Source organism: Takifugu flavidus, chromosome 8 (assembly GCF_003711565.1).
Source record: "Takifugu flavidus isolate HTHZ2018 chromosome 8, ASM371156v2, whole genome shotgun sequence".
Lineage (NCBI taxonomy): Eukaryota > Metazoa > Chordata > Actinopteri > Tetraodontiformes > Tetraodontidae > Takifugu > Takifugu flavidus.
In genome coordinates this window covers 12,688,817-12,714,496 of record NC_079527.1, presented here as the reverse complement: position 1 = coordinate 12,714,496, position 25,680 = coordinate 12,688,817, and the positions used below count along the sequence as shown (strand labels likewise).

Here is a 25,680-nt window from a genome sequence, read left to right as displayed (position 1 = left end):
ATGCAACCCTCCATCCATTCTTCCAAGGCTCCCCTTACAGAGCGATGCCCACGGTGCATTTAGCTCCTGAGCTTTATTGTTCTCATTAAAAAGACATCAGCTCTCCATTTCTTTCGTTAATGGGTCAGGTGTTCCCTCGATAACTTCTGCAAGTCCTTTCTGGGGACGTTGGAGGGCTGGTCACTGCAGTGTATGTCACAAACGGGCTGTTTCCCCTGCTGGTAGGAAGCCCTTGTTAGCAGTGAGCCTGTGCCAATTAGCAGCAGGGGTGTGCCAGACTCTGGGCTAATGACAAGGCTGCTGCTGGCCTGTCTCTTATGAAACCTGCCCCTTTCCCCTCCTGAACAGGAATAACTCCGGCCGAAGAAAGGCTCCATCGTCTAGCAAGGAAAAACGTAACGGCTCATTTTTTATCTCCCTAAATATTTCCCCCAGTCAAGGAGCAAACGCTTTGAAAGGCCAGCCAGAGTAGTTAGTGGCTGACAGGAATGTCATTAAGGTCAAAAAGGGTTCCACTTCTTTGCATGTGATTTATTGTCTCTTATATGGGAGCACAACGGGAGCAGGCACGAGACGGACTCAGTCTTTCCCCACAGCCATAATTTTAGCCCTAAAACATTTTTGATTGTCTGAGAAGTCATATCGCGTGCCCTGAATTGTTTGGTCACATACTATTGGAGATTAAATCAAGCCCACAGTGGCGTCTTAGATTTAAATCCTGATATTCATTTATACAAAATACGAAGCTCACTGTAGATATAATCTTTGTGACATTTGACTCATTGCTTTAAACAGATGGCATTGATTTCCATAATCTTAGCTTAGCATTAATGAGATGTAGCGTAGCAGTGGCCTCTCCTCAAAAGAGCTAAACGGTCTAATCCCAATATCCTAGTTCCAGGTGATGGAGAATCAGTCCTCAGAGCAGTTCTGATGATACGAGGGGGGTTTGGAGTGCACTCAAACACATTTATCTTTTTAAATACATTATAAAAAGTAATAAAACCCTTTGAAAAATGCCTTGTTGGATTTTATCACCTGACTGTGGATACAAGCATTGCTGATTTTCTTTACAGTAGGTCCTGTCTTTCCAGGAAATGTTTACTCTGCCAGTGAGAACCTCTTCCTGTGTTTACAGCTTTCATTAGCTTCCCAAAGGGGTTATTACCTCTTGTGCAGCTAATCTTTTCTCTTCCTTCCTCTCTCTTAAATTCAAATAAGAGCACAACTGTACACGATGGACATAATTTATTTCTCTCACTCTCACTCACACACACACACACACACACACACACACACACACGACCTGGCAGGCAGCGCTTTCATTTTAATCCTAGTGAAGGCGTATTCAGACATGTCATGTTGTGACATTAAAATGCATACTGTTGCACACAATTTTGTCTTCACAATAGGTTTTCTGTGCTGGCCAGACCTGCAGCAATGTGAGGAATGTTCTAATAATATAATTGGATCTATCATAAATGGATCGTCGGTTTGTTTGGTTTTTCCAGCCAGAATATTCCCTCTAAATGTAATGAGACACACTGTCATTGGAGCTTTTAAATAATGAACTGTTTCACTTTTTTTAATGCTAAATTGAGAAAGCATAATTTCTTGCAGTTAATAACTATTTAAACAGACCGCTGCGCATTTTAAGTTCATGAAGTAATGCCGTGCTTCAGGGCCAGTTTCCACCATTCCAGGCAGGCAGTGTTTAATACTGAAAAGGCAAATATATGACTATTTGTGTTTGTGAAAACATTTTATGGGTTTGTGTCTTGTGCTGTGTGGCTGTTGCTCTATGCAGAGGCTGACAGAGTTCTTAGCCGGCCTGCCTGCCTGTCTGTCTGTGCGCTGGCCACAGAACTGTTTTTACAAGTGCAGAAATCACTGCTCCATTGCGCTGCAGCCCAACCGTTTAACCAGGCTCTTTTCCTATTCTGTGGAAGTCGAGCAAAGGGAAGAAGCCTTGCGTTGTCCGTTAAATCTCTCCTATTAGTCCAGCAATTGAAGAAAAAAAAAGTAGAGGTCACTTTTCTGGCCCTCCTGATTTCAGGTGTTTGTCTTTTCTCCTTTAGAAGTCACTTTCATTAGAAGAGCACAAATATTTCCTTAAAATTCCCTTCTTTGTGAGTTTTCCCACTCCTCCACTCTGTGACCGAACATCCGGTGGCTTCAGATAATTAAAATTACAGGAAACCTCCTCCATACTTCAGGTGAAGATGCCATCTCTTCTTGGCTCATCCAGTATGTTGCTGACAAGGTGCCAGTAGTGTTTTTCCACTAATTTCCCCCTCATGTCTTTAACAGGAGTGCCAGACTGAAGGAATGCCTACTTTAGCTGCCTCTCCCTGTGATTTTGGAAAGAATGCAGCTCTGTAATAAAACCCCAAGACCATGTCACACCTTTTGTGTCTCTATATTAAACAATAGTCTGCTGTGCTCATCTGTTGTGTTCTGCTGAAAGAGCTCTGCTCTCCTTTGGGTGCATAGTGAGGTGACCTTGGTAAAAGCAAGAACGGAGGGAAGGGGGCGTGTTCCCAGGGGCCTGCTGCCTGGCTGTGTGTGACACAGATGGGCGCATAGAAAACTGCAGGTGAAACATGCATTCATTATTCATATTGGCCTCTGTCAGGCCATATATATACACCCAGTGTGTTAATGCACGTGTGCATATATTTTCTACAATATGCACATTCTTGCCACTCTAACAACTTCCATTTGAAATCTGAGATCTTCCCCCTTTGATGTGAGTGTGTTTTTTTACAGGGGGCGACACGCATGGTGATCAAACATCATTGCTGAGGATTTTAATCCACTTAAGTGTTTTTTTTTTCCCCCGCAACGAGGCTAATTTTAAACTCGAGTCTGATGGTGGCAGAGCAGGAATGATCTGGCAGCAGGAAGGGGGCAGAACAAATGAGTGGTGACAAGGCAGGGATAAATTAGCATCCTCATCCTTTAGATAAAAGAAAGTTGTAGAATTTAACCCACACCATTAAGATTGCATGGATATTCCCTTCCGGTTAGAGGACAAGAACTCACACCTTTAATTAATAATGTTGTGAGATGAACAAAGTGTTAATTTAAATAACTTCGGAACGCTATGATTACTTTGACAGATTAAATCAGACCAAGCAGTAGCTGTTTCTTTACTCTCTTTGGCATCCGTGATGACAGTTGGCGTGGACGCGTAACTCCTTGACCCGGCGTGCTGCCCGACTCCTCTGTCTGACCATCTGCACTGCAGCTCTGCCCAGCCCAACCCGATCCAGCCCAGCTCCTTTTCCCATTCTTCCTTTTCATGCCCTGACATTTTTATCCTCCTATTAAAACTTTTAAGGGCCCATTATCTAAGAGGAAGGAATGTTGGTTTAATAGTGTGGTGGCTCCAACGCTTAGACCCCTTCTTTTCAGTTTGTAACCAACCAACACTAGCTGGCTGCTTAATGTCCTCCAGCCAGTGTCAAGCAAAGAGGGGACTGTCTCGCTGCAGGCAGCTCAGCACGGACTATGAGCCCTCTTTTCACTGCCCCAAGCACTCACAGCAGACTATAAACCATTGGCATGCCTTCCAATACTTCAGCCCCATTGTTTCAGTCTCTTCACGACATGGCTCTCAGGTTTAAGGGGCTAGTGAAGGACTTGTGGCCTCCTTGGTTCTTTTGTTAGAGGATCACAGGAGTCTTCATCTTAGCTGCAGCACCCGTATTAACTTTTCTACTCCTGCCCAGTCCTCGTGTCTTGTTAAGTCCTAAAGTTTGCTGTTTGATGTTCATGCCTTTGCAAGAAAATTTTAGGTGAAAATGAGAGTTGACCCAACTTTTACTAGGTTCAGCCATCTTTTACTCAGTTTCTATCATTATTATTGACAGTTTCAGGCATGGTAGCAGTCGTGTTGTGGTATTTATCTCATTTATTCTTCATTAACGAACTTTTAGGCTCTTTAGTTAATCTTTCTTTTGTCGTTTTTTGCCTCTACCTGCTGCCTGCTAGCTGTGAAATGGGATCTACACTTGTGTCCCATTAGGAATGCAGCTGATCTCACATTCTAGGTTAAAGTTCAATGACGGACACCTAAATTGATTCTTCTTCTAGACATAATTTGATTTGACCAATTTATCCCCAGGCAGGGCTTGTTTTCCTGGGGTAAACAGTAGATAATTAGCATGCTTGTGAAGCTTGTCACAAGTATATTGAGCACTATTGAGAAGTCCAAGTGACTTGTAATTACCAGCCACATTAATGGTGAGATGTTGTTCCCCCTCCAGCTAATCAATGGTCACCTTACAAAGACATTTGGGGCATATTCTTGTTACTTTAAACACTTGATATTTCATTGTTTTATTGCCTGAAATATTATTTATATTTCAATTAGAATCTGTACTGATTGAATTGTTGTAAGGGATCTGTCTGCTTTTATTAACTTCCACTGGCAGAAAAAGGAGGACAAACGCATAACAGACATGCAAATACATCTGTGGCGGAGAGGAGAGGAGAGGAGAACTAAAGAGGAACCTATTTAAGGAGCATGTTTTGGACAACAACACCCACACAGGGAGAACACGTAGACTCCTCATCAAAAGTTGTTGCTAACCGCTGCACCGCTGCCCTGAATGATAATGACTGAAGACAATTTTATCGTCTCAGACGTTTTTGGTTTTCTTATTGTTAAACTGTCTTTTGCCATAAATAGGTCAAGCTTACTTTTCGACTGTGAGCCAGCAAAGGGTGGAACAGATTTGGCAAAAAGTCACCTTCTTCCTTCGTCATTTGCGCCTGGAGTTCAGCACAACCGATATTATTTAATTTCAAGGCTTCATGGAACAGCGTCACTCCTGTGTTGGGTGCAGAGGTCACGACCCATGCTGGGGGCGGGTGGTGGGGGGGGTCTGGCTCCTCTGCAGGGTCTCGCTTGTTTTGTGCTTAATAGCAGTGTTCCCTCTTTTACGGGTGCAGCGGTTTTAATGATGCCGGCCTGTGTTGAGCTGTGTGAAAACCCTCCGTGCGCTGGTCACTACCTGGAAGGTTTTTGTCCCCTCACCAGTTCCCACTCCGTAGACTCTTGCTTCCCATCTAGTTTTCTGCCTATAAAATGTCGTGTGGTAGTTCCCTCACATCTCGCCGTGTTTTATGGGTCAGCGCATCGCTCCAGTAAATCACAGCGTCCACGAGCAAGCGTTTCTTTTTAAAAAATGTAATTTCTCTCTTTCACTTTCCCATCCATCTTTTTATGAGAGAATGTTTATTTTTCCATTTCCCATCTTTTAGTAATGATAAAACCCGAAAGGCCTTTGGCAGCCAGTTAGAGGGGGCTGCACATGTTGGATGATGGCTGGGCTGGAGAAAAGCACCATTGTGTCAACACTTTGGCTTTTATTGGTCCTTAGAGAGACGAAGGCCCAAGTTCTGGCCCCAGCTCAAACTTGTTCTTGATTGATGGGTCTGGGCATTTGGGTAGAGGGGCTGCGTTGAGTTCAGGGAGCTTTTTTTGTTGAAGTAAGTAATCGTTAATCTACTGGGGCAATTCTGTTGCACTTCCATTAACTTAATTTACGTGTTTCTTGCATCATATCCGATTGGCACAAAGTCTGTAACAGCAGCTGTTCCGTTCAGCACATTTATGCTTTCGCCTCTTCCTCTTCATCATCATCTTCATTCGGACGTCAGAGCCGACGTGTCGGCCCAGAGTTGTTTGTTCAGTTCTGAGGATTTGGGAGGGCTGCGGCTGCAGTCAGTGTCTGATAGCTCGCTCTGTCTGCAAAAACGACAAGACCTCAGGAAAGTCTGAGAGGATTGCATGACCTCGTGACACTTGCTGACAGACTTAAAGTGATGGAAAGTATTTAACCAGGAGGTCAGAATTGCCTGTCGCACTTGCATCGTCAGCTACTTGAAGAAAGACTCAAAATAGATTTCCAGCTTGAGTGGAAACGCATCGAGGGCACATTAAGTTCTTGGGAAAATGTGTGAAATATGATAGAGCACAGCTGATGTACATTAATATACAGTATATGTTGTATAAAAAAAGAGAAAACATCACTTTCCCATCATGCCCGAGAGTTACGGGAACACACAGTATAGTTGGTAAATGTGGATATGATGAGAAGGCGCAAGGTTCTACGACCATCTGCAGGTTTTGACACTTGTATGTGCAAATGTTTAATTTTTTTAATCTTTCTTAATTAAAAAAAAAAAAAAGTTGGACCTCCAAACACCCTTCAGTTTGACGGCAGATTTAATGAGACGTTAATGGAGATGTCTTCTTGCCTGCTGCCTCCACCATAAGTGACGGATAAGGAAGGAGATCTGTTGGATTTTTAATGAGGCAGAGAGCTGGGGTTTGTGACTGCGTCTGCACTGGTGGCAAGGTCTTATAATGAATAAGTCAAATATTGGTTTCCCTTCTCAAACCCAGCCGTATTATCGCAGTCAAGAGAAAAGCAAATGGAGCACCGTGTTCTTTTGTGAAATAATTCATGGTGTGAGGGTCTGGAGCTTGGGAAAAGCATGCTAGCTGACTGTTGTACCTCTTCATTAAGCTTTTATACCTCACACAGGAATCCTGCATCATTGTGTGCCGTGTTTACTAAAGCTTTCAATTGTGAAACTAAAAAGCACTAAAGTGGAAAATTGAAATTGACTTTATGTAGGTTTTTTTTTTTTTTTTTTTACATATGTAAGTTTGCTCTGCAGAAAAATGAAAAGAACAAAGACTCGTGGCTGCGAGTTAGAGAAGACTGTCAAAATAAAAGCCTTCATGATCACACAATGAACACTTTTTTAAACAAAATCCTCTCTTTTTTTATGGTTGGACAAATTCTTGAACTGTGGTGACTCACGGAAAGGCGCTGGCGAAGGCACGTCCTTTTATTCCGTGCAGTGCCTTTTGATCTCTACAGGGTTTTTTTTTTTTTTTCAACAGGTCCCACCCTTTTTCCTTTACAGGGGATTACCTCAATTAAAATTACAGGTCTAGGGGATCAGCTCCTGCTGAGGGTTTTATCCCTTCCTTCTTCTGTGGCCCGAACACACAAGCATGTTCCAACAAGTGTTTGAATCATTGTTGAAGGGTACCGAGTCTGTCAGTCACCAGGAGTCGACGGGAACACGTGAACGAAGGTCACAATTCATTTCAGGCGGCGCCATCTTTTTACACGTCGACGACGCTTCTCTTAAAATCAACCTTTCCATCATAAATAAGAGCTGAACCGTTTCTGTTTCTTCAACAGTGCAAATGGAAGGCGCAAAGGAGGGACCCACCTGCATGGACAAGAACCACGGCTGTGCACACATCTGCAGGGAGACGCAGAAGGGTGGCATCGCCTGCGAGTGCCGACCTGGATTTCAGCTCACCCGTAACAATAAGGACTGCAAGCGTAAGTCGGGTCGACCTCGCGCACTTTGCCCCCGTCTGACACGCGCAGAAACACACCAGCACAGGAATCTGTAGACTCTTCGCGAAAAAGGTGATCGCGGTGGGAAACCTGCAATGATGGATAATTGCACCCATTCCGCAAATGCCTTCCTAAAGGTTTTAGGTTACTGACATTTATGTTGCATTACCCTGCACCCAATAATCCTCTGAGTCATCCACTTAAAGACAAAAGCGTGTTTATCGAACGAGTGATCATTTACACAGGCAGGGCAAGTGTGGAGGTTACGCCAAGGGGACGGCCCTGATGGACAGCGCACACTTCCTGTTGCTGTGCAACAGAGATCATCCTGTCAGGGCTGGGGCCAGGCCTGATGGGGGGGGATTTGTCTTTGTTTGGATAAGGATTGGAGAAGTGTTATTCTATAGTTTTCCTGTGACAGCCCAGGAAAAGGGCGAAAGGCGCAGGGATGGTAGGGTGCAGACAGGATGGCGGACGTAGCCTCGGTTCAGTCCTGATCTTTTTCACTCTGTCATCGGGTATTAAAAGTGTCGGGGTTAATGCCCCTTTTACCCGGTGGCGCGTACAGGCAATTGCACTTTAAGACACGTGCGAAGAAAAGTTACAGTATTTGAACCAGAAATCATCCAGCCATCAAGTGGGCGAGCATAAACGAGCTCTCTTGTTCCTTTTACGTACATTACGATCTTTATGATTTGGTCTCCTGTAGCAGAGGTAGACTAATACTCTGATCCTCAGTGATTTGCCTTTGTGGAACCTCTGTGGCTGATGGAGACTAATGAATATGACCTCTGTTTCTCAGTCCTTTGGTGACAAGGACAAGCACGCGTAATCTATGCCAACCAGGCCGCGATAATCTGGCTCATTAAGGGAGATTTGCTAGATGATGGGCTTTATTTCTGGGACTGATTGTGGTTTTATCGATATAAGAAGATGTAGAACCTGATGGCAGACTGAAAGGACCACCAGTGACATTTTACTGATCAAGAAATACATTTATGTGTATTTTCCCCACTGAGCTTTCGGTTATTCAGAACATTCTTCCCACATATCACCCAATTTGCCTGATGTTTGTTTTGTTTTTTTTGTTCTCGTTTGGTCTTATTTGATTTTATCAGTCCAAGGTTACAACTTTTCCTCTTTCCCATTTTTGAAATCTCTTTGTGTGTTTGTTGTAACAAGTTTAGGGACCCACAGTTGAATCAGCAGTTCTTTTGAAACAAAGCTCCACTTGCAGAAAGTAATCCTAATGATGTCTGAATTGACTCCACAGCCCACATGATTCATCCATTAGCAGCGTCTCCTGCCGGGAGGACGCTGCTGCACATCACACCCCGTCTCTCTGCCCTCTACAAGCCTCTATTACCCTGTAGCCAACGTTAATGTGAGCTATGTGCTTCCCGATAGTGACGTGCAACTACGGTAACGGGGGCTGCCAGCATATCTGCGAGGAGACCGATCACGGCCCCAAGTGTTCGTGCCACATGAAGTTTGTCCTGCACAGCGATGGAAAGACTTGTGTAGGTGAGTCATCTCATGCCGATACAGCTACCCTGGGCACCGAATAATAACTCTAGAATGAGAAAATGTCAACTCTGGAATGAACTCGGCATCCAATATCTAGTTTCCAGTAAATTTAATTACTTTTTGAAATGAGCTGTGCTGTGATTAAATTCACATTTAAAAACAGGCCTTGTTACAGTAGCCGTAAGTCTGAGCCCTCTCCGTTCAACTGTGACATGCAAGGACAAAAGATTACCTTCCTCTGTGTTTTCCCTTCTTTTCCTGCTGCTTCCAATAACCCCTCACTCCTGGCATCAGCTTTTCGCTGTTTTTCCATCTCCTTCAGCATCTTTTCCTCCTTTTCATTAGATGACGCTCTCCCTATTCCATTAAGTCAGCAGTGCACCTTCAATTAGCCCGTGGGTGAATGCCTCCGCTGCCTGCACGTGGGGATATACTCATGTACCTGACCTAACTTTCTGGCATTCATCCACCTTTTCCTCAGTGGACTTAAGATTAGTCAAAATCATTCAGAGGATCGAGCTTAACGAACCACAACTGAAGGTCGGTTTTCATCGGATGGTGGGGGGGGGGGGGGGGGTTCCTGCTGGTGCAACAGGGGCAAACCAACAGTATCAATAAACATGCCTGGCTTGTGTTTAACAGTGCGGAAACACTCTGTTTCTAACTCAACAGGCAAATTATATTTATTTAATGGAGCTCGTATGCTTGTTATTAAACAGTTTAAGGAAGAATATGTGGATCCTTTCTGGAATTTGGGATTTTGCAAGCACAAAGCATATGAATTCTGTCTAGCTAATAAGAGGGCCTGCATCGTCCAGATGTATCCCAGAGCTAAACAAATCAAGTTTATTGATTTAATATTGTTTACTCTGTATTTTAATCTGTTTTTGCTTCGTTAAATTACAGTGAGATTGGACACAACTTGCTGTTTTGTGGAGGTTGCTGGTTCTGATGCAGTGTAGCAGATCATGTTCAAATGTTTATAAAATGTAATTTTTTTATATGACTTTAAATAATAGAGACCACAACTATTTACATAAATGCCTCATATCACTGCAACAGGCGTGGCCTTTTTTTTTTGAAAGCCGCTGCGTAATCATGTGGTCTGGCCATAGCAGGAGTCTGGCTCACTTTTGTAACAGAAGCTCCAGTTTGTTGTTTAACACGGACGCTCCTCAAAAACAGAATAAAAGACTGTAAGACCTGCGAGCTGGTTTCCTTGTTCTAACGGCTGTAGAGTGTGAAAGCGGGATCAGCTGATTAGCTCTCGGATTCTGCATCCCCTTCATCAGGATGCAAGCCAAACCCGTGTCAAGATCTGGTCAGCAGGACTATTATTAATCCTCCTCCCTGCACAGCCACAAAAGTTTACCACAACCAAATTATATGTCTTAGCCCTTCTTGCTCCCGAAGGCATATGAAATCCACATTTGGGCTGCCAGATTAGAAATCAGCCAGCGAGTTGACATTTTTTGATTTCCCCTTCAGCATCTGGGGAATCTGTGCGGTCTGCGCGGGGCGGCTGCAACTCCCAGACACCCTATTAGTTAATAAAACCTCAATAAAACAAACAATCTGCCAGACAAACCACTGACGGGGAATGAGTGACAGGAAAGACGGGAAACGCGTCAGAAAGTCTTGGCGAGCAGAGGAAACCGCACACAGGCATCATGTCTGTCTGGCAACGTGATCCATAAATGAGGGCGATTCCAATTACTTATTACAATAACAATTACTCTCTTCCTAATTATTAGGCAGATAATATGCAAACAAAGGAGTTCCAGCCAAACGTTTGAACCCAACAGGGGACATTTTTGAAGAATAGAATTCTGTTCTGGTGAAGTGAATGAGAACTAGGTCCGTGCTCTTTTATCACTGGATCACTCGCAGTATTCTTCTTCTCTGTGTTTCGGGGTTATTTTGTGCTCTCAGTCAGTTCTGCTTAATGTCTGACCTCAGGCTTTATTTTTTTTAAAATGCTACGCTGGTTGTGGGTGTTCGCACTTTATTTATCTCTCACCTGTCTCGCTGTTTTCTTCTCTCTCTGCAGCTGAAAAACTATTCTGGGAATATTAGTGTCAGCAGAGAGTTTATGGATGCACACGGGGACTGTTCTTTCCCTGTCCTTTAATCGTGCACGCCCACACACACACACACACACACACACACACGCACGCACACACTATTTGACACGTTTCCGCAGACTTTAGAGAGTCAGATCCTGCTTCAGCGTTGGATTATTGACTCAAAGAGCCACTGAATGCAGTCGGGTCTATTTGTGCACCCAGTTCCTGTTCACATATCAAGGCAGCAGTCATCATGTGGAAGCGTTCACACTGTTAGCACCATAAATCATAAACACTCACAAATAGCATACAGATGCAGACATGCTCAGGAGTTTAATCATCTGAAGAGTTGGCTAGAGAGAAAGAGAGAGATGCAGCTTATAATACAAACAGAAAGCTGTACAAACATCCACACAGCCAGCATGCATGCGCCACATGTGTCTACACTCTGGTAGACTGCAACACGCGCGCACATCCGTAACATAAACACGGTGTGTTCTTATTTCGGGTGGTCTGTTCATTCATGCTGGTGTCTTCTGATGGATGTTGCTGTGCTCTGCCTTTAGCTGTGGAGAATTGGGGTTTCTGAACGCTGCATGTGGGGCAGTTGCGACAAACCGCGCAAGCGTAGTGGTGTTGTGTGACTGTCGAGGTGAGAAGCGTCTTCCTCCGGATGTCAGATCTGCAGGCTTCACTTCCGGATATTTGTAGCTTCTTCAGATTCCACTAATGAATCAGACATGATGTTCTGCAGAAGATATCCTTCAGCTATCTTCCTTAATGCTACTGTGTGAGAGCATCATGGGTAATTGTGTCCAGTCCTTCTGGAAACACCCACTCAGTGGAGCGTACAGACAGGATTTACTGGCCAGATATGGAGACTGAGTTTAGTCAAAAACCACAACATCACTGACATGAAATGCACAGAAAAGCAAAGAAACGGAAGCAGTGAAATAGAGTACTGAATCGCTGTACACTGCACAGCATTTAGTACGTAACTTCATAACAGCCATATAAAGGATATTTGAAGAATCATTCGAGCATTAAGGCCACCACAAAGCACAAACATGTATCTGGCTGTCCCGCTCTTCCAGCTTGCAGCACTAACTACCATCGCTCTGTCTGTCAAGACCTGCAGTGCTCATACTAACTAGCAGAAGCCTCGCATCACAGCGACACAGCTGCACACTTTGTGGAACATTTATCTGCATGGCTGCATGACAGGTAACACTTTTGCCTTGAAATGTCACCTCCCCCTCCCTTTTTCTTTAGCTTAGATGGAGACCTGCTGCCTTCAATCTGTTGTGAACATTTGATAAATTGGTCTTTTTATTCTCTCGCACAATAATCCTCATTTTATCGTCACCTCCAGTGGGTTTCGCTTTATTTGTTAATTCAAGAGGTGAATTTTTATCATTCACAGTCTGACATGCATGAAATGTCCTGGGATAGGATTTAATGCAGATATCAATATTTGAAATCACATACATAGATTTGGCACTGTAACAGTTTTACAATAAATAAGACAATTCTTACTAAGTACGGTAACAACCAAATTAGACGTTATGGTACATCATAGCATTTCTTATTTTCATGTACAATATCATATGTCAGCTATGCATATGCGTGAAGGTCACGCCTAATGCAGTGATGGGGATGTATCATCGACGTCATCAGATCAGGTTTTTTTTGTTAAGTTGAAGGCAAATGCTGCGTGAATCACGTTCAAGAGAGCTAAAGTGGTCTTTTCAATGTGTGTGTGTGTGTGGGTGTGCGCGTGCATGCAGGGGAGAGGAGTGTCCCGTCCCAGGCCGCGCCACAGCTCTTCCCCAATGGTAAATATGTGCTCCTCTGACTCCTCTCATTGGTGGGTGTGGGACGTAGAGGACGCTAACCAGTCAGGCGCTGATCAGGAGTTCCCCACAGGGGCATCATTCTTCTCAACCCTTTTCTTGAAGTCCTCATCACCACCACCACCACCACATCCTTCCTCTTTCTCCTGTGAATGCCCTCTCATTAACACAATAGCCCAAATATTATGTACAATTCTACCATATGTGGCTCATTTGACCTCACACATGATTGCTTTGCCATTAGTCATATCACAGTTGCCTCCTGCTGGGAAAGTCTCCAATCAGCAGGGAAAGGAGCGTCCCTGCGTGATCCAGCCATGAAACATCAGAGAGCCGTGCAAACTATTTGCTTCTATTTGTGTTTTGTGTGGAATCAAGCTTGCGCTGATCCACGGTGTTCCCAAACGGAATCATTAGGGCCTGTTTGCTTTGCTGCGGGAGTTTATGACATGGCTGTGATTCAGCAGCGCTCAGTAGGAAAGATAAATGCCGGATTCCTTTTTTCATGCTCACATAGTCATGTTTCTTGAAACGGATCAAATTACCGGTGTCACATTTCAGTTCAGTTCCCTCTTTTAAAGATAAAACTACTTTCACTGCATTTTTTTGTAAAAATGTATGAGGAAAAGGAGAGATTGAAATGTTATATTTACTCCAGGTGGTAAACATAGCCCAAAAGCCTGTTTTAAATACTTTCCCTACAGTATAAAGGTTATGTTTGGAAACTGATGTCCTTGTTTCTGTCCTACATTCTCAGAAGAAGATACACCAGCACAAATCTACACGTATATTTGGCATCCTCCATCATCATTTTGGTGTTGGATTTGCTGTTAGCGTACCAAAGCCTGTGGTTTCCTTCCACATTAGCACCTCTAGAGAACATTAACACTATTCCCACTTGCTCTTTTATTGGTTGTGTTATTGAGAGAGCATTCACCTCGCTGCTTTGGAGCAGCTTTTGTCTGATAACCAATAGTGTGACTTTATTACAGCTGCATGTTTTTCTTTTTGCATTTTCTCGCTCCGTTACTTTGTCTTTCCTCTTCTCAACTCTGCTCTCCTGTTGACATTTTGTTTGTGGTGATCATAAAAGTTTGATGACGTGCAGCATCGAGGCTGCATGCCACACTTTTGATATACTGTCAAAAAGCGCCAAAGCTAGAAATCCAGCGGCTTCTGTTTAAAGATGGAGTCTGAGCCGTAGAGGCTCGGCGTCAGACCAAACACTGACGCATCAGCTCGGAGAGTATTTACAAAAGTCTGCTGGATCTTACTGTAATTGTGGGCCCTCGTCTCGTTTACCGTACGAGGCATGTAAACGCGCACGCCAGAGGTCGTGTCTGCGCTGTCTTCACAACATCATCATGTCAGGGATGCGTCTTTGCTCTCTTAACACATCATCATTACATTTGGGCTGAGATGCTGCCTGACCCAGCTTTTTCAGAGCAAGTCCTGACACTGTCTGCCAAATGTCTCCGCTAACACTTTGCAATTAAGCAAAGCCACAGCGACGCACGCTTGAGCCTGGTTGGGGGCCAGGACATGAACTGGAAGCCCCCCCACTACACCTCGCCCTGCCAAACCAGGCCATCATGTGCTGTCATTCAGTTACAGAAGATTATAGAGGATAACTCTGACATCAGGGTTGGATTAAACAAATCAACTCCCTTGAGTTTAACTCCTTTTTTGGGTGTTAAGGATAAAACAGTGTAGCGTAGTGCTCAAAATTATACAACAATGTCTTTGATATCCAGTATGACGTCTGATAAAAGTAGCAGAAAATGAGAATGTTGCTTTTAATGATCTTTAAAGTGGTGATTATTGCATGATTTCTGTCAAACGTGTATCAGTGGTCCTTTGGAAACACCAAAGCAAAATCCTCCTGAGAGCTGGAACAGCCAAACTTTTTCAGTCTCAGCCACTCTGGCAAACGTCTGGTCTGCTGAGACTTGTGAAGGTGTGCTGTAACATCCTAATTGTGTTGCATTTAAACCCAAAATAAGTAAATAACACACTGACATCAACTGGTGAAAACTCCAGACAGAATTTAACTGCATCCACAGATGAATTCAGGGGCTCTTATGAGCTCTTAACTAGGCATAATTGCCTATAAGCTGGATAGTAACACTGCAGAGCATCATTTGTAATCTCTTACTTTAGAATTGTTCTTTGTTGGCCATGTTGTAACCTGTCATAACTGTGTGAATGCATCATCCTTCAGCAGTAATCTCATTTGAGCAGGTGTCCTCAAAATTGCCAAAATAAAACAATAAAAGATCACCGAGCACCTGCTTTAATATACAGCAGCACAGTTAGCTTGTCGTTTTTCAAAGCTGCGTTATGGCTGCTGCAGGCGTGGCAGCTCCAGACTGGAGAGAGAAGGAAGGGCGTGGATGTATTCTCTCTTTACTGCCACCTGAGCGCTGCCAGGACTGTGCCAGCGTGAAGTCCTGGAGCAGCCCGGCTGTGCCAGCCAGCATCCCCACAGCCCATTAGAGAGAAATGATGAGCTCTGTGTACGACCACTGGCCTCCCCGCCACTTCCAGTAATAGATCCAGGTCACAAAAGTGGTCCTTATCTGCTTTTTCTGAAGTGTGTGAGCCTTCTTTTTCCCCCCTCTAAGGCTGCCAAAAACTGTTAAAGCTCACTGCTCTGAGAGCAAATTTCTCCTCCACTGTTTCTGAAAATGAAAGTCTCGGTGAAATTTGTCACTGTCTGGAGAAGAGACCTCGGGTGTCCTGTCCTGACAGACTTCCTCCCCTTTTCAAAGGACTCTATCCAGCACAGGGCCCAGGTTGAAATTGCTTTTTTTTATCCCCTAAATGACTGGAAGGTTGTTTTGTTCCCCCCAAAACAGACAGAAATTGGTGGTTGTGTCCCTAGGTAGTCAGACCCCGGCCCTTGCACTGTGCTGCGGCACAGAGGGCTGTTTATCTTGGTCTAGGAGAAACAAACATGCTAACCCTTTTCATCATTTTAATATACGTATATATACAAGTTAAGAATTCTATCTTCCATCTGTATCCTTTTATAATTCAGTGTCTTATTTCCTGCTGCATCCGTGACTGCTCTTTATTTCTGTACCACTCTAAAAACCTGGTCTGCTTCCTTTTTCTTGCTGCCGTTAGCCTGAAAAATGAATGCTGACTGTTACGGTGCTTCTTTTCTCCTCCTTTTTTGACGTAACACCGGTGTGCATGTATGCCGTTTCTGTAGGAAGAAATAAATGGGCCAAGGTGGCATCGGTGGTGTAAATTTCCACAGGGTTTGTCTGACTGTGAGTGCCTGTTTCCCTGCAGAGACCTGCGCGGTGAACAACGGCGGCTGTGACAGCACGTGTCACGACTCGGTCACAGGAGTGCGCTGCAGCTGTCCTGTCGGCTTCACTCTGCAGCCGGACCGCAAAACCTGCAAAGGTAAAAGCATCGCCCCCGAATTGATCTGCTTCCCGCTGTATTATCAGACAAATGTGAGCTTCCATAGCGTTAGCTTCTTTTCCAACTCGACTCTTAAAGCCTTTATTCTGTATGCGCTTCAGTGCTCTAAAGTTACAGTGTCTGCGTCTGCACTTCCTTCAGTTTTGGGGTTGCATATTTTAAGTATTAGTTTGTCATTCCATCAGTATTCTTGGCAGTCTGTGCACTAGATTACTATCATCATCCTTCCTGAGCTTTTGCAGTGCGCTGAAATCAAACGACCAGAACACTGAGGCATTTTTTATTCATTACGTGTAATAAATTCTATTCCAAACTTTACGATCAATGTGAGAAATATATTGTGTGAGCACGCAAACGCTGGTGCAGTCCACGTGGACGACTTTCTGTCTTTCTTTAACTCTAAGCATGAGTGCAGGGAAGCCGAAGCTTATTACACATCTGTGTATATCAGTGGGATTTTCTATTAATGTGACAATATGTAGAATATTCCTTATTAATTTATCTGTTTTGACGTTGACGTAATTTCCATCCATGAACAGTGAGAAACACTGGGAAGAGGAGTTCCAGTACATCTCATGACATGAAAAGATAATGGTAAAGCACAAGAGCTCTGGTGATTCCCCCCTAATTACATGTGGAATCTGTCATCTGTCACAGCATCAGCGCTGTGTGTGTGCTGATAATTAATTTGGTCTGAGGGGAAACGCGTGGAAATGAAACCCAGGGGCAGGGAGGACTTGGCCCGACGGCAGGGATGGCGCGAGGCGCAGGCAGTTCTCTCCCAGTTCGGTCAGTTTATTTCAACCAGATGATGAAGGCTACCTCGAGGGACAGGCGCCTCATTTGTGATGATGACTCAGAATCAATCAGAAGCGTTGCCAAGGCGAAAAAGCATCAAAGGAAGTTGTGAACGCTGGTTATTGATTGGATGTATGGGCCGCCCAAATAAAGAGCTGAGTCACAGCGGTGGGATGGAGACGGACAACAGTGACTCCGAGGCCTTGCTGCTGAGAGGCTTTGCGGTGCGAGAGCTGCATCCCATTACAGACAACACACTCTGGCTTTTGCTCTTCCCAGCGCCAGGAAGGAAATCCCTGAAGCTCATTTCCAGTTTATGCAAAACCATCATGGCAAAACAGATTCATTCCAATTTAATTAGTTCAGTGCCGTTTACGGCTCGGCCTCACTCCTAAATGATTCCTCTCTACGTGTGTGCGTGTGCGTGCTTTTCGCTGTGCAATTAACTTGGTATGGTTTCATTTCTGTTTTAAAGATATTGACGAGTGCCGCCTCAACAACGGCGGTTGCGATCACGTGTGTCGGAATACGGTGGGCAGCTTCGAGTGCAGCTGCAAAAAAGGCTACAAGCTGCTGACCAACGAGAGGACTTGTCAGGGTAGGTATCCCTCCTAAATACGCTAATACATTCAGTGAACAGAATGCTCCTTTCAGCGCACAGAGGAGCCACAGCAGGCTCCTCTGGCTCGCCTGTCTGTTGTATGTGATGGTAGCCGTTGCCCAGCAGGAGCTGGAAGGACTGGCTGCAGCACAAATAAAGAGTCCGCCATAGTTGGACACAGGTGTGTGGAATTAGAGGTCCAGCTCTCAACTCTCTGGTTCTCAAATGAGCCGCAGCAGAAACATCTGGGTGGAGCTGTGGAGCCACCCTCTCTCTCCCAGTGGAAAAACAGATGACATGCTATTTTATTAATTCCCTTTTTCCCCCATTGATGCGGTCAGTCCGCATCCAGCCTGCTGCTCTTTAGTGTCAGGCACTGAGGTCAGAAACTCTGCTCTCAATCACACATGGAGTACGTAAACATATTATGTGGTGAGTGAAAATTTAGTGTCCTTGTGCTTCGCGGCCGCTTTCCTGTCACATTTTATTTTTTTCCCCGTGCAGCACAATGCACAAAGGACAGTAGACCACAGCTCGTTGTGTTGTCCGTGGCACCATTCCTCCACCAACTCAGCCATGTGCTGTTTGGGTGCAGCGGGACAGCCGTGGAACAGTACCGTCCTTGTTTGGTGCTGTGTGTTTTGTCTGGAGTGGAGGGTTGTGATAAAGTTCACCTCCTGTTGAGTGAGGTGTTGCCAGGCTCCACACGCCCGAGTCGGTTTTCTCTTCTTCTGCTCTCCTTTTTTTTTGCCTTCCTCCACTATGAGAGAGTGCTCAGTGCAGAGCAAAACTGACTCCTCTGATTCTGGGCGGGCATGATTATGAAATTCTGTGATTACAGGTAAAAAGATGGATATAGAAAATCACAGCAGGCTGAAGAGAGCACTCAGGAATTCACAATAAACTCACAATAGCTCTTCTGGTGGATACAGTTTCTCTGGGCCCTGGAACAGTTTTAGCATGTCTGATGGCCACCAGGGGGCGTTTTAGCCTTTTAATCACATTATGTCCAATATCTTTATCTCATTGTGCACTTTTAAACTTTCCCAAGACAAATGTGTTCCTGAGCCATTGTTTTAATGATAAAACGATTCAGTTGTATAAACTCATCCTGTCTCTGTCAAAGCAGAGCAGATTAAAGAGATTACCACAGTTTAGGTATAAGGTGCGAGATGGGACGTCAGTTACACTTTAAAGACGTTTGCTTTCTGCACAAGGTGTTGAGATGTGTAAACTGAACTCTGAGGTTATCTCGGTTTAAATAGTCACGCTGTTTCCTTGCTGTCAGTGGACCATGGGCCATCATCAGGATGGGGCATGTCTGCTGAACCCCTGCCAGCATTCCACCACCCTCAACACCCTCCACAGGCTCCATATCATCTCCTTTACACTCCTAATCCATATGGGGGCACTCAGGGAGATGTTCAACTGATGCCATGTTTTCTTTAGAGGCAATGTCCAACGAAAGAAGGCTGATCTGTTTTGTTTTAGCACAGCGGCATTCCCCAACTCCACTTTTCTCCCCATTAAACATCCCCACACGATGCTGAGTTCTTCACCTCTTCTCACTGGTAAATAAGGGTGGAGGTATCTGCATTCAGCTGTCTTCACACACCTTTAATGCAGCACTAACACTGATCGTGATCGGAAAAGATCCCTGCCGTCCATCGTGCCGATTTAGATTCAGCGTGCGTTTTTATGACACTGGTGTCTGCAAAAGTCATCAGTGTCATAGCAACATCAACAGTTTTGTATTATTGTAGTTGGGAATGAGCAATATGTGCATGCAATAAAGCCTGATGGGATGTTGTTTGGGGTTTTCCTGCAGGGGTTATGAAGAATTCACAATGTAAATGACTTATTCACCCGAGCTAGGTGTGACACGTCTCTTCTCCCTGTGGAATATTGATGCGCTGACAGCGGCGAGGCGTATGTGTTGTGTTAATACCCCCATGTCACGCGGATATCCAGCACTTTATGATTACGGTTGCAAAATCCAAGGTTATCATACGCTTTCTCATATGTCAAATATGACAGTTAATGACAGTCAGGTTAACCGTGCGTCGCCCTACATGTTGCGCTCGTGTGCTATGACACAAAACTTCTCTATTTAGGTCTTTCTGACTGCTACACGGGCGAGCTGGTGGCAGCGGCCGCTGCTTCCCGATGTTCTCGCTCTCCGATACGGAGGCTTAGAGTATAATCACAGGAAACTGTCATTTAAGGTGCATTTAAATGCCACAATTATTTTTAAACACATGGTGTTTATCTGAGCCTCAAAACAATGAGACGTCTGACACTTGTGCAGTTAAGAAGAGAAAGTTGGCATGATTGGCAGCTTCTAGCGGGAGCAGTGGAAGTGGCACTCGCTCCTATTATCAGACAAAGAGCAGACTTTGTTTTGACTCCTGCTGTGGCAGCTTGTTATTTCACATAGCCATTGAAATTTCAATTTCTGTGCCTCGAAATGGTAAAAGTATGTACACCGGGAGGTTGACCACTGCAGCAGGTAACAAACAAGAGACGACTTCCTTTCAAAAGCCCCCCCCCGCTTCATCACCCACAGCCAGTCGCAGCCAACAGGAAATACAAAAGAGGACAGCGGGGAAAATGTGCCACTTTTCGGAATTGGTGCTGTTTTTCTGAGCGTGTGTGTCTCTCTCTTTACGCAGACATCGACGAGTGCTCCTTTGACCGCACCTGCGACCATTTCTGTGTCAACTCTGCTGGAAGCTTCCAGTGCCTGTGCCATAAAGGCTACGTCCTCTACGGGCTCGCACACTGTGGAGGTGAGCGTGGACGGGCAGCCGCCACCAGCATTTTATTTTTTTCCTTTGTATTTAATGTTCACCTTTGTGACAATCCTACTCCTTGTAATAGTAATTTAGGTCAAAATTATTCATAATATTGGACAAATATCAGCACAATGGCCAAACTTTGCTGATGCAAAATTCATACATTGAATGCATGACAGTTTGAATGCGTTTTGTTTTGTGTGGTTTTGGCCAATATTAGACCTGTGATGTCATCGTGTTAGCTGCCGTGCCGCTGTGCTCCAACGCTGATGAGCTTTGCGGGTCTGCGGTTTCTTAATGTAATATTTGGAGCTCACCTTGACCTGAGCTGTCTCAGATGGGGATTATCATAGAGCATTTATTTACAATTAAATTCTCACTTTTTTTTTCCAGAGAAATAAGGAAAGTGGCCTTTTGTGCAGCACGCACATACATCTGGCATACAACCAGCAAGGCAAAGCGCCTGCATGCACCTGCACTCTCAGACTTAATGAATGACTGATGGCTTCCCTTTTTCAGGCTAATTTTTAGGTCTTTCTAAGTAGATTTTCAAATGAGCTGAAACAGGTTTCCTGCCTCGAAGGCAGGAAATAGATTTAAGAACTTCTGATATTAAAAAAAAACAGTGTTTCTTCTGTAGTTAATGGGCTAAAACATGAAACGCTGGAGTAATGGTCCTGGGTGAAGCTTGACCATGTTGATCCAACAGTAACAGGAAGCTTCTGAACGTACCCTGGTGTAGTTGGATCGTAGCGACAGCCTTCAGTATCAGGAGGAGGTGTGCGGGGGCAGGTCTGAGCTGCCCGGCGGGTGCAACGAGGCCCGGCAGAGCCCATCAGGATGATGCAGTGCTCCTTTGATGGAGTGCGTATCACCACTTAGAATCTGCTGCTGTCTCCAGCGCCTCCGGGCCAAAAGAAAGCTCCAGAAGAGATGATCGGATGGAGAGAGGTGGTGCGTGTGCGCTGAAGTACACAGCTTAGCAGGCATTTGTTCTGTCTTCCATCCGTAGTTTGACAAGTCCACTGATCAGGAATGCTGTAAGAAAATGTTGAATGAGGAATGTTGCCAACAACACTGGAACGGAGGCTCCGCTGCGCGAGCTAAAACACAGAAACTTAAAGATAACAGCAACACTGGCCCTTTAGTCCATCACGACTCGGCCGTAAACGTCACTGTTTTGACGTCCATAAAACACATAAATGACACCGGGGCTGTGTCGTGTTCCTGGGTCGTGTTATATCCCACAGCGCAACATTTATTTTTCAGTCCATCTTTTATGGTCACAACTACACACGCCGTATTTCACAAGGGTCTCTGAGGTTCACGGGGTCCATTCTCTACAAGAGGAAGCTGTATTGGCTGTCAGTTCAGGTAATAAAAGAACAAGAATTGGATTTGTAATGCTTTTTACTCACATGATGGACTGTGATGAGGCCACACTGAGCGTCTGAGAGGAGAGAAGATGGCCTGGCGCGCTCCATTGTTGAGCCGTCCTGTGATGAATGATTTCCCCTCACTTTTCATCGGCGCTGTCACAAATGTTAGATAACCCCGGAGATTTACGGCGCTCCCAACTGGACTGTCTCACAGGCCGGCCGCAGCCAAGGTTATGTTGTTCCCTGTGCGCTTCATCAACAGAAATATAGCTGCCAAACAATCCAGAAAGCTCCAGTGTTTAACTATAGACTCACCCTAGACAAACCCAATTAGGTCAGCGACCGGCTGTCAGGCATTGTGCAAAAACCTGTCAGCATTCCTCCCAAGTGAGAATATATCCAGCAATTCACTCTTTGGGCTAGCTAAACAACCAGCAACCTTTTTGCTTATCTGAGAGGAAACTCGCCCCTGAGCGGTTGTGGCTAAATACTTGAATTAACTAAATTTGATCCTGCCGTTATTTGAAAATGCTTTCAGAGTTCAGCTCAATAAGCCGAAACCGTGCGGGCGTTTTGAGCCGTCGAGGGGAAATTCTTCCCAAAAAACACCGAGATGTTTGGACTGTGAGTCTTTGATAAATAAACCCAGAAGAGAGATTAAAATTTAGCATAACATTTCCATGAACTCTGCAACCGTTCCTGAAATTCATCTCCATTACACAAAGCAAGTGTTTAGTCTGAACGTCGGTTTGTCTTCTTTTACTGCACCCTTTTCTATTTTGACTCATCTTTGGCGAGACAAAGGTCGGGAACGCATCTATCTGGTTACATTTCAAGTTGGGGAGGAACAAAGAAATCAAAGCAGCGTTTGTTGGCGGACGAGCTCCGCTTGCGTCAGATATTCATTATACTTCTTTGTCCTTTAAATTGGGTGCTTTGATGCAGAGGATAAGCAGCACATCAGTGTTTTTAAACAGCTCTGGATGCACATCGGCAGAGCGCCGCTGATGAAGTCACCTTCTGCAGGCAGCTCAGAGGCACGCGGCCCCTTTTTTATTCGTGGTGAATAATGGAACAGCACTAGAAAGAGCATTTTGTATCAGCAGGCCAGATCATCAATCACTGCCATTATCTCCTCCTTTCCCGAGGTCCCCGTCTGCGGCATCCTCGGCTCCACTCGCTGAGCTCATTTTGGGTTTAGCGTCAAAGGCAGCAGCCTGCATCTGGATGCCTGATGCTTTCGGCGGCTCTCTCAGCTCCGCGCTCGTCGCTATGATTTCCTCTTCGCCACAAGTCTCACCCGCTCAAGAGCGGAGAAGTTTTGACCATGAAATTGAATGTGGCAACATCAAGAAAAGAGACCGAAATTCTGTTTACGGACCAAAACTTAAATCTTCCCAGAACGTGAGGGGATGAAACGAAGTCCCAGAACTTCCACATTCCTTGAAAACTTCCTCCGCTCTTTTCTTCAGCAGAATTGAATCCAGATTTTTCCACCAGCATTGTTTTTCTGTTTTTTAACAGTTAGACATTTGCGTTAGATGATAACAGGATTGAATTCAAGGAATTCGCTTGGGAGTTATTCCACCAAACATCTCTTCTTCGTTCATAGATATTGATGAATGCAGCATAAATCGTGGAGGCTGTAAATACGGATGCATCAACTCTCTGGGCAGCTATGAGTGTACCTGTCCACCAGGGTTCAAGCTGCACTGGAACCGGAAAGACTGCGTCGGTATGTAGCAGCACTGCCCCCCTGTGGCCAATAATGGAAATCACAACGCTGTTGTCCACGCCAGTGTGACTAAAGATAATATTTTAAAAGTACAATGAAATAGGACTTCTTGAACAAAGTCCATTTCTTTATTATCAATCATAGTATTTTAAGAAAAAAAAACCATTTTGATTCTGTGTTTTGTGTTTTCCTCAGAGCTGGTGAAATGTCCTCCTGGACTCGTGGCTCCGAAGGCCACACTGACCTGCAACAAGACAGGAAAGAAGGAGAGCTGTTCCCTCACCTGCGCCTCCAAGGCTCACTACCTGGCAGGTAGGCCACCCACAGTCAGAATGAACCTTCTACATCCCAAATCCTTTTAACTCAAAGCTACAAATGCCGTCTGTGTGTCCAGAGTCTGACAACAGCTACTCTGTCAGTTGTGGCATCCCCATCCTCCGAGGAAAATCTCCAGCAAGGCTCAATTCGAGCAGCAGCCAGTCCTGCATAGGTCTGCTTCCCTCCAGATTCCTATTATTAGATCTAAAGTACTCTCCGTGTGCTCTGATGGGCAGGTGATGTGCTTCCACCCACTGTGCTGTGTTTGTCTGTAGAGACTCTGGCCCCGCCAGTCAAGCAGACGGCTTCTTTCAAGATTAAAAATGCCAAATGTCACCTGCACCCGAAGTTGAGTGGCAGGACAGAAGACAGAGGACGGACACTCGGTCCAGGTGTGTGTAGCGTGGATTGGAAGGACAAGAAGAGTGAATTGAAGCGGAGGTTGTTTTTTTTAAACCTTTAAATCTGTTAAATAATGGTTTTTGTCGCCCGCAGGAAGTGCCCAGCCCTGCAGCAACTGCCTGGTGACATTTGTCAACCTTAAATGTGACTCCTCAAAGAAAGCCAAAGGGCGGCGCGCTCGCAACCCCTCCAACAAAGAGGTGACGCGCATCACGTTGGAGCTGGAGGCTGAGGTCAAACCTGGAGACACCACAGGTCACTGCCGACATTTCCCACATCAAATTCCCTGTTGTTGCTCGCCGTTTTGGCGCCGACCCGGATTGTCCACTGAATTGTTTCATGTGGTTCTGACCAGGAAGCTGCAATCTGAGTTGCCTCAGACAGCGCATGGAGAAGCAGGTGAAAACTTACATCAAAGCGCTGAAGAAGTCCATCAATCAAGAGCGTTTTCTGATCCGAGTCGCCGGGCTGGAATACGAGGTGGCTCAAAAACTCCCCCAGGCTGCTCCCATTCAGGAGAACTGCGGACCGGGCTGGGAGAGGGACGGCAGCAGATGTGGTAAGGCCGCACAACTGGGACGGATCGGTCGTACGGTCAGATGTAGCTCCGGTTTGAAAAGCAGGAAAAGGCCGTTTCTAGGTGTTCATGGCAGAAGTAGAACTACATGAAACACCTGACGGATGCAGATTTAGATCCATTCATAAACACTTCCAAGAACCAATGTCTGTTTTTCTAAAAAGCAACATTTTGTGTCATTGTGGGTATTTTCTCAGTCAGATGCTCATCAGGGTCTTATTACCACGGTGAACAGGAGCGCTGTGTGCCGTGTCCACCGGGCACTTTTCAGGAGAAGGAGGGGCAGCTGGCCTGCGACCTCTGCCCTGGCAGCGACGGCCACGGGCCTGTCGGCGCGCGGAATATCTCCTCCTGTGCAGGTATGTAAGCTCGGAACTCCACGTTCTGCGAGGAATTCTGCTCTCTAAAACCGCTTCCCACATCCAGGCCAGTGTCCGATGGGGTACTTCTCCAGTGACGGGTTCAAACCGTGCCAGCCATGCCCTCAGGGCGCCTACCAACCAGATCTGGGGAGGACGCTGTGCTTCCCTTGTGGGGGAGGACTGAGCACCAAACGGGAAGGTGCCAGCTCCTTCCATGACTGTGAGGTCAAAGGTCAGTACGTTTCTTCTTTAAACAAAGAGGGGAAAAAATCCACTCGGAATATCAAAGATCACGACCTCGTTTATAAAACGGGATCAAAAGCAGCCTGGATAAGTGGCCTTTAGTTGTTTACGTAGATGCAGCCGGGCGCGTGTTGCATAATCTCAGAATTCCAAACTAGAAAACTTCCAAAAGCAGAATTAGTTCAGAGA

At 45.2% G+C, this 25,680-nt stretch overlaps 1 protein-coding gene across 3 annotated transcripts in view; it reads left to right on the top strand.

The window, feature by feature from the left end:
* Positions 1 to 25,680, top strand: part of scube3 (signal peptide, CUB domain, EGF-like 3) — a 53,691-nt gene that overhangs the window by 24,200 nt on the left and 3,811 nt on the right. Inside the window, exons 5-18 of one of the 3 annotated variants that reach the window (XM_057041431.1) lie at positions 7,233 to 7,379; positions 8,805 to 8,921; positions 12,778 to 12,825; positions 16,144 to 16,260; positions 17,555 to 17,677; positions 20,353 to 20,469; positions 23,467 to 23,589; positions 23,785 to 23,901; positions 23,984 to 24,079; positions 24,183 to 24,299; positions 24,403 to 24,564; positions 24,665 to 24,868; positions 25,084 to 25,245; positions 25,313 to 25,480. In XM_057041431.1, coding sequence (XP_056897411.1) covers positions 7,233 to 7,379; positions 8,805 to 8,921; positions 12,778 to 12,825; positions 16,144 to 16,260; positions 17,555 to 17,677; positions 20,353 to 20,469; positions 23,467 to 23,589; positions 23,785 to 23,901; positions 23,984 to 24,079; positions 24,183 to 24,299; positions 24,403 to 24,564; positions 24,665 to 24,868; positions 25,084 to 25,245; positions 25,313 to 25,480 — 1,818 coding nt within the window. Of the gene's footprint in view, positions 1 to 7,232; positions 7,380 to 8,804; positions 8,925 to 12,762; positions 12,826 to 16,143; positions 16,261 to 17,554; positions 17,678 to 20,352; positions 20,470 to 23,466; positions 23,590 to 23,784; positions 23,902 to 23,983; positions 24,080 to 24,182; positions 24,300 to 24,402; positions 24,565 to 24,664; positions 24,869 to 25,083; positions 25,246 to 25,312; positions 25,481 to 25,680 lie in introns of all 3 variants that reach the window. The other 2 variants (XM_057041430.1, XM_057041432.1) reach the window with 2 other exon arrangements.